General features: G+C 42.2%; 3 protein-coding genes across 3 annotated transcripts; all 3 read right to left on the reverse strand.

The window, feature by feature from the left end:
- Positions 1–471: 471 nt before the first annotated feature.
- On the reverse strand, positions 472–4810 carry LOC129590354 (uncharacterized). Its single transcript, XM_055485534.1, has 8 exons — positions 4652–4810; positions 4205–4349; positions 4061–4082; positions 3551–3650; positions 1397–1429; positions 1229–1259; positions 854–995; positions 472–778 (listed from the first exon to the last, which is right to left on the reverse strand). The coding sequence occupies exons 1-8, from the start codon at positions 4751–4753 to the stop codon at positions 703–705; spliced, it is 651 nt and encodes a 216-aa protein (XP_055341509.1). The 5' UTR covers positions 4754–4810; the 3' UTR covers positions 472–702.
- A 437-nt stretch (positions 4811–5247) lies between these two features.
- Positions 5248–7160, reverse strand: LOC129590615 (uncharacterized). Its single transcript, XM_055485939.1, has 2 exons — positions 6503–7160; positions 5248–5721 (listed from the first exon to the last, which is right to left on the reverse strand). Exons 1-2 carry the CDS (start codon positions 6797–6799, stop codon positions 5356–5358), a joined length of 663 nt encoding a protein of 220 aa, XP_055341914.1. The 5' UTR covers positions 6800–7160; the 3' UTR covers positions 5248–5355.
- Positions 7161–7931: 771 nt separating this feature from the next.
- On the reverse strand, positions 7932–12480 carry LOC129590614 (KRR1 small subunit processome component homolog). The gene is made up of 8 exons (XM_055485938.1): positions 12179–12480; positions 12022–12107; positions 11683–11943; positions 11227–11310; positions 11104–11160; positions 10619–10789; positions 8985–9745; positions 7932–8337 (listed from the first exon to the last, which is right to left on the reverse strand). The coding sequence occupies exons 1-7, from the start codon at positions 12294–12296 to the stop codon at positions 9665–9667; spliced, it is 858 nt and encodes a 285-aa protein (XP_055341913.1). The 5' UTR covers positions 12297–12480; the 3' UTR covers positions 7932–8337; positions 8985–9664.
- Between the last annotated feature and the right edge of the window lie 107 nt (positions 12481–12587).

The raw sequence follows: 12587 nt of genomic DNA on the forward strand, positions 1-12587 counted from the left end.
AAACAAAGTACGCAGCATTTTTGGCAGTTGCCCGTTATATTACTCAATTTTTTTTATCAACAACGCTGTTTTAAAAAATTAACGTTCTTTGAAATTGTTGGAGAACGTGATGGAAAAACCATCTTACGCGTGGCACCTGATGGAGAAGGAAACTGTCCCCACGATAGAAAATGGGCAAGCCCTGAATGATAGAATCTGCCGGTTTTCTTAGCATTTTGATAATGGAAAAAATTCTTGGCAAATATCAACAAGTCAGCACGCGGAAAAAGTAGGTGTATCGCGATTTCGCACCGGTTGCTAATTTCATTCCATTATTTCAGATATTTTGACGAAATGCCTGTATGCACAGACGACTCGATTAATTGTTCCCGGTGAAAAGTGGAGCTATGCATTGTTTTTTTTACAGTATTTGAGTCTTGAGATTTGCTGATTAGCCAGTGCGGCTGTCTACGAATTTCCGTGTTCAATGTGTACGAGTGCAACATTTAAGGATTTAAGGATTCAAAATGCCCTTCAAATCGATCAAAAAACAGTTGTAATTGACGTGAACCGTACGGATTTTAAAGGTTTACTTGTATACGCTACGGGTTCTCGTAAGTGCGTAAGTGGACAACATCACATTATTTGTAGAGCAAATTCTAAAGCGCAGTTTCGCCACCCGCAGGGCGGCAGCATGGTAGTGTTGAGGAAGCTCCAATAATTTTATCCCGATTGCGGTGGGGGCGTGGGACGGCACTGTTCAGGTGGGATGGTGAAGACACGGTAGCGATAAAACAACCTAAAAGCAGACGAGAATGATCGTGGTATGTGAGAGCAACATGATCCGCAAGGGGGTGAAAACACAAAATCGTACTTGATCTTGCCGGGTTGTGTTGTACCCTGACAGGGCTCCCCTTTCGACCACTGAGCTGAAGCCTCATCCGCTGCCGGTGTCGGCGAAAAAATGCAGTCGAAGTCACTGATATGGTCATCCGTCAGGCGCAGAAATGAATCGTCTACAGAGTAAATCATAATAGATACATACATAATATTTATTTTATTAAACCACTGTAAAACACTACATAAATACACAGTTTACCACATACGCATTTTTTGTGCAGAAGAAATTAAGTACAGTAATCGCACTGGTTGCTGGCTGAACCCAACTAGACACTTCGTATTACATTTGTATAATCAGATCATGGTATACGAATTGTACTGCAGTGGGACATTTTAGTTCTATACTTACCGTCTTTGACATATGCCCGAAGATTAGCTTTCTGCAAAACAAATGACATGGTTTTAATTAATAAGTTTTCAATTTCACTCCAAATATTTTCTACAGCGATACATATGGTGCAACTAAACAACGGATAGCATTGCCGTTACAAAGGAGAAGGAGCAGTAAATGCATCACCGAGAACGGTTGTCCACAAATGTCCACGGATACCTACAACATTCAAGAAATTTCCATTAGCTAGCGAAAGCACTATATGGACAGTCCAGCAGCGAGTTAACACGTTTACCGTTAGTACAAAGTACATATAGTGCAGTACTCAGTTTCATTGAATTCCATAGGTGTTTTCGTTTGCATGCAAATAGGTAATCAGATTTGACTTGCAATTGGAAGTCAGTATGTTCGAAATATCTGACATCGTCATGTGCGCGCCACAATGGACACAATTAATAGACTCGTACTAAGGCTAATCTCGTATTACCGGCGCGAAATACAAACCCCGAAATACTGGGGTTTTTCAGCCATGAGCCGTAAATATAGCAATATTAAAACAAATGTTTTGACGGAATCAACGCTTTTTACTTATCGCAAAAACATGTACAGAAAGCAAAAGAAAGCCTAGCCAACATTTACAATGACTAGAGTAGACGATGCCGCTCGAAACCGTTTAGAGAGGGAGTTGAAATTTCAAGTCAATTCCGTGATATATGCGTTGTGCGTTATTACTGTTAGCTGGGCAGAAGGCAAAACAACTGCACCCGCGCATATCTAAGCATGTTGTTGCTGTTACGTAAGACCAGGTGTCGGCTGTGAGCGGTTAATTCGGATGCCGGAAATGTCGGCGTTGTGTTGTGCATGAGCGCCCCCACTCTGACGCGGCCAGGTACTGTATATGAATATGACGCTGACTCTCTTGTAAACTACAACGGCCGTGGTAATAAGGTATAGAGAAGGGTAAATTTCTGTGGCTTCGTTTTTGCCCCGGCTTAACTGACCGTTCACGCCCTTGTTGTTGTTTGGTGATATGCCTGTACTGGGATAAAATAAGGTACTCTCAGCCATCAGCTGTCAAGTGACAACTATCTGTACGAATGTAACATTTGCTTACTTACAATTGTTAGGCATGCTGCAAATTTAAACGTGGTAGTTAAAAGTCGCCGGCACTTTTATTCTTCCACACAACACTGGTATAAAAATATGAAAATTTTAAAATCTTTGTGAAATTTCTAACCATTTGCAGTCATCGTGGGGACTTCTTTGAAGACGGGCACACCGCGCACACGTCATGCCTAATCTGCGTAACTCGATGATGGGTACCGAGCCACATGCCACACCTTTCGTAATACTATTGATTCTTGGGTGCAGGCGATCAACCGCGACACTACAATTATCATAATATGCTATCATAATTATTACAATAAGCAGCAGCGCTGCTGCCCAATGCGCTCTACCGTTCTTCCCTTTTTAAATGGAACAGATAGCTGCAAAGCAGGAAAAAATAAAGGATGAAGGCAGTTAAGTAAACTGTTCCCCTTCGATATTACGCTTATTCAATTGCGAAAGCTACTCTAAACATTATTTACCCTATCGCGCTCCCATTTATAAGTGCCAGTATTCCAAGTGATGGCACGTGTACACTGAACACAGCGCGATTACTTGCATTATTGTCATCAGTGACTTAAAAAAAGAAATACCGGTAACCGGAATTTTTTAACTGAAATAGCCTAGCACAATGAAAAGTTGTACTGGAGGACATAAATTAAAATTTGTCCGATAAAAGCCGGCATGACAACAAATGCATTCCGGTTCGCAATATGAAAAATTTAACGACGCAGAATCAGAGTGATTGCGAAGTTAAACATATGATTGATTTATAGTAAATTACGCTACCGACCATCGTTTTAGACCTGAATTTTTTGTCAGAGTTGGGGATATTCATTTTCGCTGGTTCAGAATTTCAGATATGAATCTGCAGCAGTGTACACACTATTGCATGATAGTCGGTAAATCCTCTCTATACTGCGACTCTGGTGCAAATAATGCAAATGAAAGGTCATGACCTCGTTGATTTCAACAGTAGGCGACTTGTTGCGTGGAGGGTAAGCGAGCAGATTCAGCATTTACCATAATCCTGCTTACCCGACCGCTTAATCAGACCTCAATCCTTTTTCCCCGGGGAAAAAACAAGCCGGCTTTATAACCGAACATCCCACTCTAATATTACTGTATCACCGATAAAAGTGTGCTGTGTCAGTATCGTATTGCAGTGATACCATTACGTCTGCGGTTATAACGGAGATTATTAATAGATCAAGTCTATTCCGTTATACGTACATTTTTATTAATCACTGGCTCGTTCTGGTCGACGGCGGAGAAGATTTTGGTGTACTGCGAAATGTAGCGTGGTCCCGGAAACGCCGACATCGGCCTTTCACTGCAATATCACATGTTAAGATCACCCACTCGATCCTTAACTTATCGCTTCTCATCAACTACAATTACATAATTGATCCCGTTACGGAACATTACAGTACTGTATATATTATTTGTCTGCGTTCAGTTCATTATCCATAAAAACCCGGCTACAATTATTTTTGATACAATCAGAAAACACAATTAATGGTATTTAATTTATTTAATACTAGAGTCCATTCTTATAAGTAATGAGCAATTAAGAAAATGTCAATAAACCGAATCATGCGGAATGGTACCAACTATGAAAACGGCAGATTTAAAAACATAGCTCTGATATCTAATACTCGTATCGTTGAATAATTTGATTATTATATGCAGCTCTCAAAAACGGCAGAAAGTGGATTGGTTTATGCAGCCATGATGACTTACGTGTCAAGGAAAACCTTGATGACTGCGGTCAGTGGTGAAAACAAGGGGATTAGTCTTGCCAAAGAGCGTGTGATGTCGGCGTAATACATGTATAGGGCAGGCAATATATGTTGTAACATGACCTTTGGCATGCGGCTGACCTACCTGGATCGCAAACTCCCAGGCGGTCGCAGGGTTTTCCGTCGTGCCGCACGCCTAGGGGATTCTGCAGCTGCAGCAGATCCGCCTGGACGCGGTAATAGCCCGCTGGTGCATCACCGGAAATGCCGCAGATGACGCTGCCTACCACCTGTAAATTAGGAAACAACGCAACTCCCGGGGCAGAATAAAACTCCGAAATCTATCCAGTGATGTATTACATACTGTTTAATACTCGAACATTCGCAATTTAAGTATGCAGAAAAATTTATCAGTTTACTCGTTTTTATGACGGTTTAAAATAATATCGTGTACAACACAGATATTTATTTATTAAAAATCTCTGTGAAATTACGATGCAATATAAATAGGAAATCAATTCAACCGATAGAGCAGTACCAAATTTATTAATTCTGGATCCAAAATTTATTTAATTACAGCCGTAGAACATACCGCCAAGAGTCCCAAAACAAATTTTTGCATGGCGGACACTTCATGAGTGACCAGTAGGCCAGCTGAAGAGCTCGAACCGCAGCAACGAGTCAGAATACACATTAGCGTCAAAAAAACAAAACGCAGATGCCGTTATTGTCTTCAGGCCAACCGTCTGGGTTTCCTTGCCAGCGCGTGAACCGTACCAAAGGTCGCATGTGTGATTGCATCTCGTTGCGTTGATTTAATCAAAATTACAGTAAGTGGTATATACTGTTACAGTTTAAGTTCACAGCCGTAAAATTGTAGGCGTTGCACGCAGTTTCATACATTACTGCCAATGGCACAACATGGACTGTATTATATGAAGGATAGTTATAATCTGAAACTGGAAAGAAGTCTGTCTATCCGGCTTACCGCAAGTACAGGAGTATTCCTAGCATAGGTTTTAACTACAGCAAAGAACAGGTTTGCAGAATCTTTAGTTTATGTTTAGAACATACAAGCAAGTATACAGTTCACCTGTGCGGTATCGCAAATAATTGTTTTTAATTGCTGTTTCTCACACATACCAAACAAATGTTGCGAACAGCAGAAATGTATTACCAGCAGCGTTGCATACAGGGAAACACAGACACTCGAAGAACTTTCCTGACTTATAATACATTATATACATCTAACAAGAAAAACTAAATAAATAATCTGGTAAGCGCGTATGAACAAGCTCAGATCACGGGGTCATCATTCAGGCTAAGGAGGGCATCCGGTTCCGGTGCGGCAGGTGTCGCCAAAAACTTCGTCTTGATGGTCGACTTATGCGGGCCGTGACGAGCGGAGGCGGCCTGCATCTGCAAGATTTTGCTAAGGGATTCCTTCAGACCGGATGCCGCCTGCCCGCTCTGGGACTGCAAGTTCACCGGGGTTAACTGAGACAGTCGCCCGAAGGCGCTGCTGGGCAGCCGTGGACTCATGTGCGGCACTAAGGCCAACACGCGGTTGACCTCGCGCTGCCGCTCTGCACTGGGCCGTGGCTTCGTGCGGAAGTACAGAGCACGAAGGCGCTCCTTAGGCGACAATATGGAGAAGAAGCGCTGCAATAAACAACTTTTTCAGAGGTCGCATTTTAATTTAATTAAGCAAATCATCTTGTTTTTTAAAGCTAAGTTGGGCCGTTTGAGCTCTGTAGCACTATAGTCTTCAAAGAAAGTTACCATAACCAAAAAAAGCTGACGTCGGATCATCATGTTTTCTTTAACCGTACAGTCCGTACTGGATTTTAGAAACTCAAGCAACAGGTAAAATAAGTGCAGTTTTTTTGCCTTTGAGAGGTTTTTGTAATAGCTAGAATAATTGAACAATATCATAAATTTTCCTTAAATCGAGCTGAATGCTGCCATTTTGCTGTATGTACATTGATGATTTCGCCATTCATATTAATTAATCCGCAGAGAAAAGCACAAAACAGAATAAGCGGTTTCTCGACTTTATTCATTCTGACCTCGAAAGGTTGCTGTTTTCTTCTTTCTCCTAATTTTCTACCTTGGTGTATTGACGACCACTTCTTTAAATTGGAGAAAATTCGAATGGCAGAATTTTATTTAGTACGCTGTATGTTAGTACCGTTACAAAAGCAGAGTCGTATGCATTGAATCAGTGAAGATACATTTTTGTGCAAGTAAACAATAATTCATTCCATTACGGAGTGAATTACTGTTTACGGATGTAAAGTTGCCCTTTTTGATGACACATGCAAACTATTCTTATTGCTTATTAAAACCAATGGCCGAAGCTAATGATTACGATACTTTAGCCCCTAATATGGTATAGAAGTATGTTTTCTAACTAATAAACACTGACGCGCTCTCAAAGCACCTTGCGGCGTGTCGACGAAATGACATAATCTCCATTTTCTTCATCCCGATCATCCCCGGAAAGATCAACCGGCCAACCCTCTTGCATCGGTAAATGCAGTACATCGGACGGCAGGAACTCACTGCTCCCGTCCCTTTTCTGCAGGAAGGCCTCATCCGCGTATTCCCCGTCCACGTTAAAGGGAAGGATGCCGGCACCCGCTGCGGGCGACAGATACATGGCCCCAGCGTACCGACCTATCAACATGCCCCACATCGCCGGCAATAAGATCAAAAGAAACCGCTCAGGATACGACATCCCGTGGTGACCTTTTCACCTGTTACTGTCTAATAGAGACTTGCAGTCGAAGCTATAAGTTTCACAGTTCGGACAAAAGAAGATGACAGATAGGAGCTTTCTTAATTAAAACCAGCTCCAACAATAACAGGATAGTGGATAAAGACTAGAAAAGAAAATGCTGCAGAAGACGCACATAGCGGTCTCAGACACACTGGCTGACCTTTATAACAAACGGCATAGTAAGACTCTGGCTGCGCTATGTGAAACTGTTAAGCGGACGAATTCGGTAGAATATTCATACAACGGCACCTCGCCACATCCGTGCACACCTTTAAACCTGCCGGAATCTTCAAGATATCACCCGGTGTGCATATGGTAAACGTTGCACACACGGGATAATCATACGTGGTCGGCGGTTATAATAGGCACACCGCTGACGTGTGCCGCTTCGGCATGCAATCAACATCTTTCCCTCTGCCAAACAGGAATAACATATTTTTCTCCCAACGGTCGCTTACGGTATATAGCGTGAGAGACAATACTGTATCAGCCGGTATCCACGGCTTCTTGTTTACCCATAGCAAAGCGGTACAGGAATTTGGAACTAGCGTTGTGCAAAAAGAATCCTACAGACCCACATTGCATGATCGCAGTCATCCTTGTTGTTCTGATAATTATATCCATCGATTTGCACAGAATAACAGTTTCGAAGTTTCTGTGAAAACACGTTTGATTCCCATTGGTAAACTGACAGGAGCACGGTTTTAATAATAAAAATACAAAATCATCATAGTTTATCATTGTTTGTCTTTCGCATCAGCCGATCACTCCACTTGGTGCTCGCCGCCGATGTCAGCAAAAATTCTCTTTTCCTTTATGCAATACTGTACTTTCAGCTTTAGTTTTGGCTTGTCGTAATGATATGTGCAATATAATTTATTATAATCAATATCTGTGCAATATTTTTGGAAATTAAGTACACTAATCAACCGAATTGACAGCAATCTGTTTATTATCTTTTTGTTTTTCGAGTGACCGAGCCATTCCCAAGGTTTGACGATAATATACAAGACCAGCAAAGCATATTATTCGTAATCAACGCTTAAAATTATCTCCTAAAGAAACTGTGGACAAGTGAAAGAATGCAATAAATTCTAAGAAATAAATACCGCAGATCGAACAATTAGAACACAATTCTACAAGCATTATATTTTACTGGGTGCGCAGTAGTTTTGCTTCGCAAGTCGTCATTTACAGTACGAGTAATTATAAATAAAATCCATCCTCTTCGGATCTATTGCCAGGTACATGTGCCATCCGTGTCTGTCAGTTAATCGAAGTAATCAAGTGAAGCGGACGTAACTCGCCAGTCGGGTGCGGCGTTTCCCTGAGAAAGCCGGCAGGGTGCCAATAACGGTGTCCAAACGGCCGGGGTGCAGCGGGGATGGCGAGGCAGTCGGCGGGGTCACCGTCTCAGGCAGCGGTTTATCCAGGCGGTGTACCTGACGGAACATGGCGCGCAATGTCTGCCGGGGTGTCAGGAAGGCGATGAATCGCTATGGCAGTCAGCACTTTGCATTAGCATGCGGTAACAGCATGAACTTATCATGGGCGTCGTTAATTTTGATACAACATACTTGAACATAAAACAAACGCTCTCATACAGAAAAATTTCGGAAATAATACAATAACTGTATTCATGATTATTTCGTTACGTAATAGTAGCAAAAACTCAACAAGCACTTCCATCAAACGAATTTCACGTCCTTAATTGTTAGCCTGAAAATTTTCAGGAATGTCGAGATGAAATACACACCCTCAGCTTATGCAATGGCTTTCTCATAACAAATTAAATAACTGCACTACCAAAGCGGCAATGACAGGATTTAAATGAATTAGTTAGAAATTAAATAACGTGTTATTCATTAAGACAACAAAAAAATAAAAACAATTTAATTGCCCGCACAGTAAATTGCAGGTCAGCTGTAATAACCCTACCCTAGTGTAATCGAACTGCCAAGCATTTCTTTGAATAACCTGGAGAAAACATCGGCTCCATAAACAGCCACCGGTTGTTCGATGTTGAACAAGCCAACTATGCTGGATTATTCTACGATTAACCCCTCCGCTACGCACGCCAAATTATACAGGGTGTACCTAATTCCGTTCATTAACGCCACGCCACAATCAGGCGCCCACTGACCTTCTTCGGCGGTTCAGCTGTCTCGGCAGAATCCCCGCCATCCTCTGCAGGCGGCGCCGCACTGAGCAGACTCGCCAGCGCCAGATCATACAGCGCATCATTCCCACCGGGAAAATCCCAAGCGGAACCCGACGCCACCGCCGCGGCGGGACCCTCACCAAGAACCACTGCACCGGCATCTTCGGCCTCCCCCTCCGCTGCTGCACAACACACCGCCACACACAACACCGCAACTATGATATCACACCTCATCGCTAAAAAAATTTCAACGTGCAGGTCTGCAGGAGCAAATGTGCGGAGGAAACATCGGGATAGAGTCTCATGAAATGTACACTGATTGCGCCGCCTGCACAGCGGCCGAAAGCCGCCGCCGCCGCCGAGCCGCTGGTGCGGATTAGATGTAAATCGGGATAATCCAACCAGAGACAAGCTTTTAATTGATCTCTGACGCGCATGTCAATTTTCGCCCATTACAGATAAAATTGTAACTAGTATGCAATTTGCGGGGTGAGAGAAAATATCAATTTTTTTCAGAAATGTACTGCAAGCAACATTCCACTAACAAGCAGAACAGCAAGGTGCGCGCCGTATACATACATATCAATGCTTACGCAGCGGAAATCAAGCATCAAATTTATATATTAATTAATAGAATGACGCATTTCACAAATTAAACAGTCTCACTCTTTCTTGGCTTTCCTTCTCGTCTGCTTGTCCTCCTTCTTGAGAAAATACTCTCCCGTCGCAATTTCCTTGTCAACCTGCAAAAATATACGGACAAATGACAATAATAATTCCGAAAAAAATATACTGCACAACCCGTCTTTGACGGTGAACACACAACATACAGCCTTACAGATTAGTACTGCTCGAAAGCATTCCCTTCGTAAAAAAATTATTTCATTACCGTGCTATTATTATTCTACTATTCTCGAGTCGGCTCTACTATCACATTGCGCAGTAAATGATCTCAGCCGAAGCATTCAAACTAACAAATTCAAGTCAAAAACAGAGAATGATGAGAACACCGAGAAACGTACAGACCACGTACGTACAGACATTAAAAACAAAAATTAGGAATATACTGTTGAATGAAGATAAAACTTTATCACATATCCCCAGTATGAGAAACCGCACTGTATTGTAGGGTTGAATCAGTCGGTCGCGGTTCAAAATACTATTTGAATGCATATTGTAGAAAAATTTTTTTTGATACTAAACCTGTGAACAGCACAAATTCTAGCCATTTTGCTTTCCCATAGACTTAAGCATTGATTGCAAGCCAAACGGTTATGCGCACAGATCCTATGATGTGCCCACGAGAAAGCAAAATGGCTAGAATTTGTGCTGTTCGCCATAAACAGCCACAAGTTTAGTATCAAAAAGTTTAAAATTTTTTTCTACACCTTTTGATATACAACTAGTATAGCTGCACTTTGATATTCACGGAGCGCGAGCGTCTGAAAGTAGTGAACAATCTTCCAAGTTTTAGTGGTGGCGTGTCGTTGCGAGGTTATTTTGAACCGCGGACCGACTGATCGGTTCAACCTCTTTTTGTCGTACATTGTATATGTACTGTTACATAGTCTGTAAAATCCCAACGTGGTAAAGTTATAAAAAACAGCGTCATTTACCTTGCTTTCAGGTTGTGCGGGGGGAAACGGAGTGTAGTCGCCCTTGACGCGAATCTTATGAGGTTTGAATCGTTTGCTGGTGTTTTTGTGGCGGAATTTGGGTAAGAAGCGCTCCCAGGATTCATTGCGGAGGGTAGGATCTTTGGCCAGCTCTCGCTTGATCATTAAAGCCTAAAAATACAATGCGCTAAAGGTGCAACGCATAAACAAATTGAAAAACCTGAAAATATGTTGTTAAATGATTAGATGATTTTTCTAAGCAGAGAAAAACTGGAGCAATATCAAACACTCGGCAAATGGCCGTGTAGAATACAAGTACCACAAATGTAGATGGAAAAGGACCGCAGCAGAATTACTCTTCCCGTCACGTCAGAAGGATCGATAGAAGCAGCTTCAATTAACCTCGATTCCAGTCATACAGGTTTTAATTAAAAATTCAACCTCATTCCGCCAAAACCGAAGGAAAATGATAGCTACCGCCGTACCTTAATGTTATAAATAGGATGGATATTCTTCATGCACTCTTCGACGATCTTCCGCACCTATACGAATGACGCAACATGTCTATTAGGGAGCAGAAAAATCAAGCAGTAATTCCCTCAGTTTACCTCGCGTAATCCGTTAAACGGTCCGATTGCGGCTACAGTCTGCCCCTGCACTTGCACGTAGCATTTGGTTAATAATTCGATGGCCTGAAAAGCATCCGTCTTACTTGTTAAATACAGTAACTGCGCAGAAAATTCCAACGGTAATCAGCGACGCAAACAAAGAGCGCACACTTTACGTTATTTTAAAAATACGGATGATGCTGTTTTTTCACTCGAAAATTGCAAACAAACTGAAAAAAAAACAATTTCTCCAATCAAGGTCCACAGCGCAGTTGTTCCACATAGCTCATTTTACCTATTCAGTGATTAATAATATCAAAACGCACTGTACAAACTGAAGCAAATAGTAGAAACAGCCGGGAAGTATGTACCAATAACAAACTGAACTTTCACAAAAAAATTTAATTCAAAAATTTTCCAGCGATTTCGGAAATCATCCCATCGCACGTAGACTACCTTGAGCGTGGCTCCGTCAGGACCGACAATCCGCTGTCGGCGTTTCACAAACCGGGCCCGATTGCGCACAAGGGATCCGATTTTAATCACATCACAGGCCACGTCGTCATCCAGGATGCGGACGGCTTTCTCAAAGGGAACGCTGCGCGACAGCAGTTTGATGAGATCGCGCGCTTTAATGATGACGTAGGGGTCCCAGGTTTGGCGGGTGGTCGCCACGCGCATACTGCCTTCGATCAGATCCAGTTCCGCTTTCAAGTTCTGGCACACAACAAAAGCAGTCAAGGAACTAAAATCTTTCAAATTTTCATTTACAAAAAATATTCATAAGTTACTCACGTATTTTCCCAGTTCGTTTTTGACGAGCGGCCAACATTCTTTCAAATACTTTTCGCGGTACCGCGGAAATAACGTGGCAAACGAACCTAAGGCAATCCATCCGTATTGTACGACAAAAACAACGCAAAGTTCGGTAAGGTTACTAAGGACATCTTACTTTCTGACAACATCCCATGGGGATTATCTTCTGCTTGAAACTTCGGAGGTTTCCATCCATCGGGTACGGTTAGCAAGTCATCCGGATTAACTGCGGGCTTCGAAGCCTTCCTACTCATTCTGCTGGAAGCAATAAATAAACTCAGCTCCTTTCTTTCTCGCTGGCCAATAAACAGGCAAAAAATTTATAGTGGCTGCAAACCATAAAAAGTTTAAGAATCTCGAAGTCTCAAGTCAAATTCTGGAGCAAATTTATTAGTGAAATTTGATAAAGATTATAAAGGTACGAGTAAAACTCTTCAGTCTTCAGTCTCTTCACCTCATAAGAAAAAACTTCTTTGCAGGGAGGGTAACGAGGCGATCTTACCTTTACCAGGTCGGAAGGTCCGCAGACTCCGCACTCTGTGTTA

Source organism: Paramacrobiotus metropolitanus, unplaced genomic scaffold (assembly GCF_019649055.1).
Source record: "Paramacrobiotus metropolitanus isolate TYO unplaced genomic scaffold, Prichtersi_v1.0 Parri_scaffold0000040, whole genome shotgun sequence".
NCBI classification, from domain to species: domain Eukaryota; kingdom Metazoa; phylum Tardigrada; class Eutardigrada; order Parachela; family Macrobiotidae; genus Paramacrobiotus; species Paramacrobiotus metropolitanus.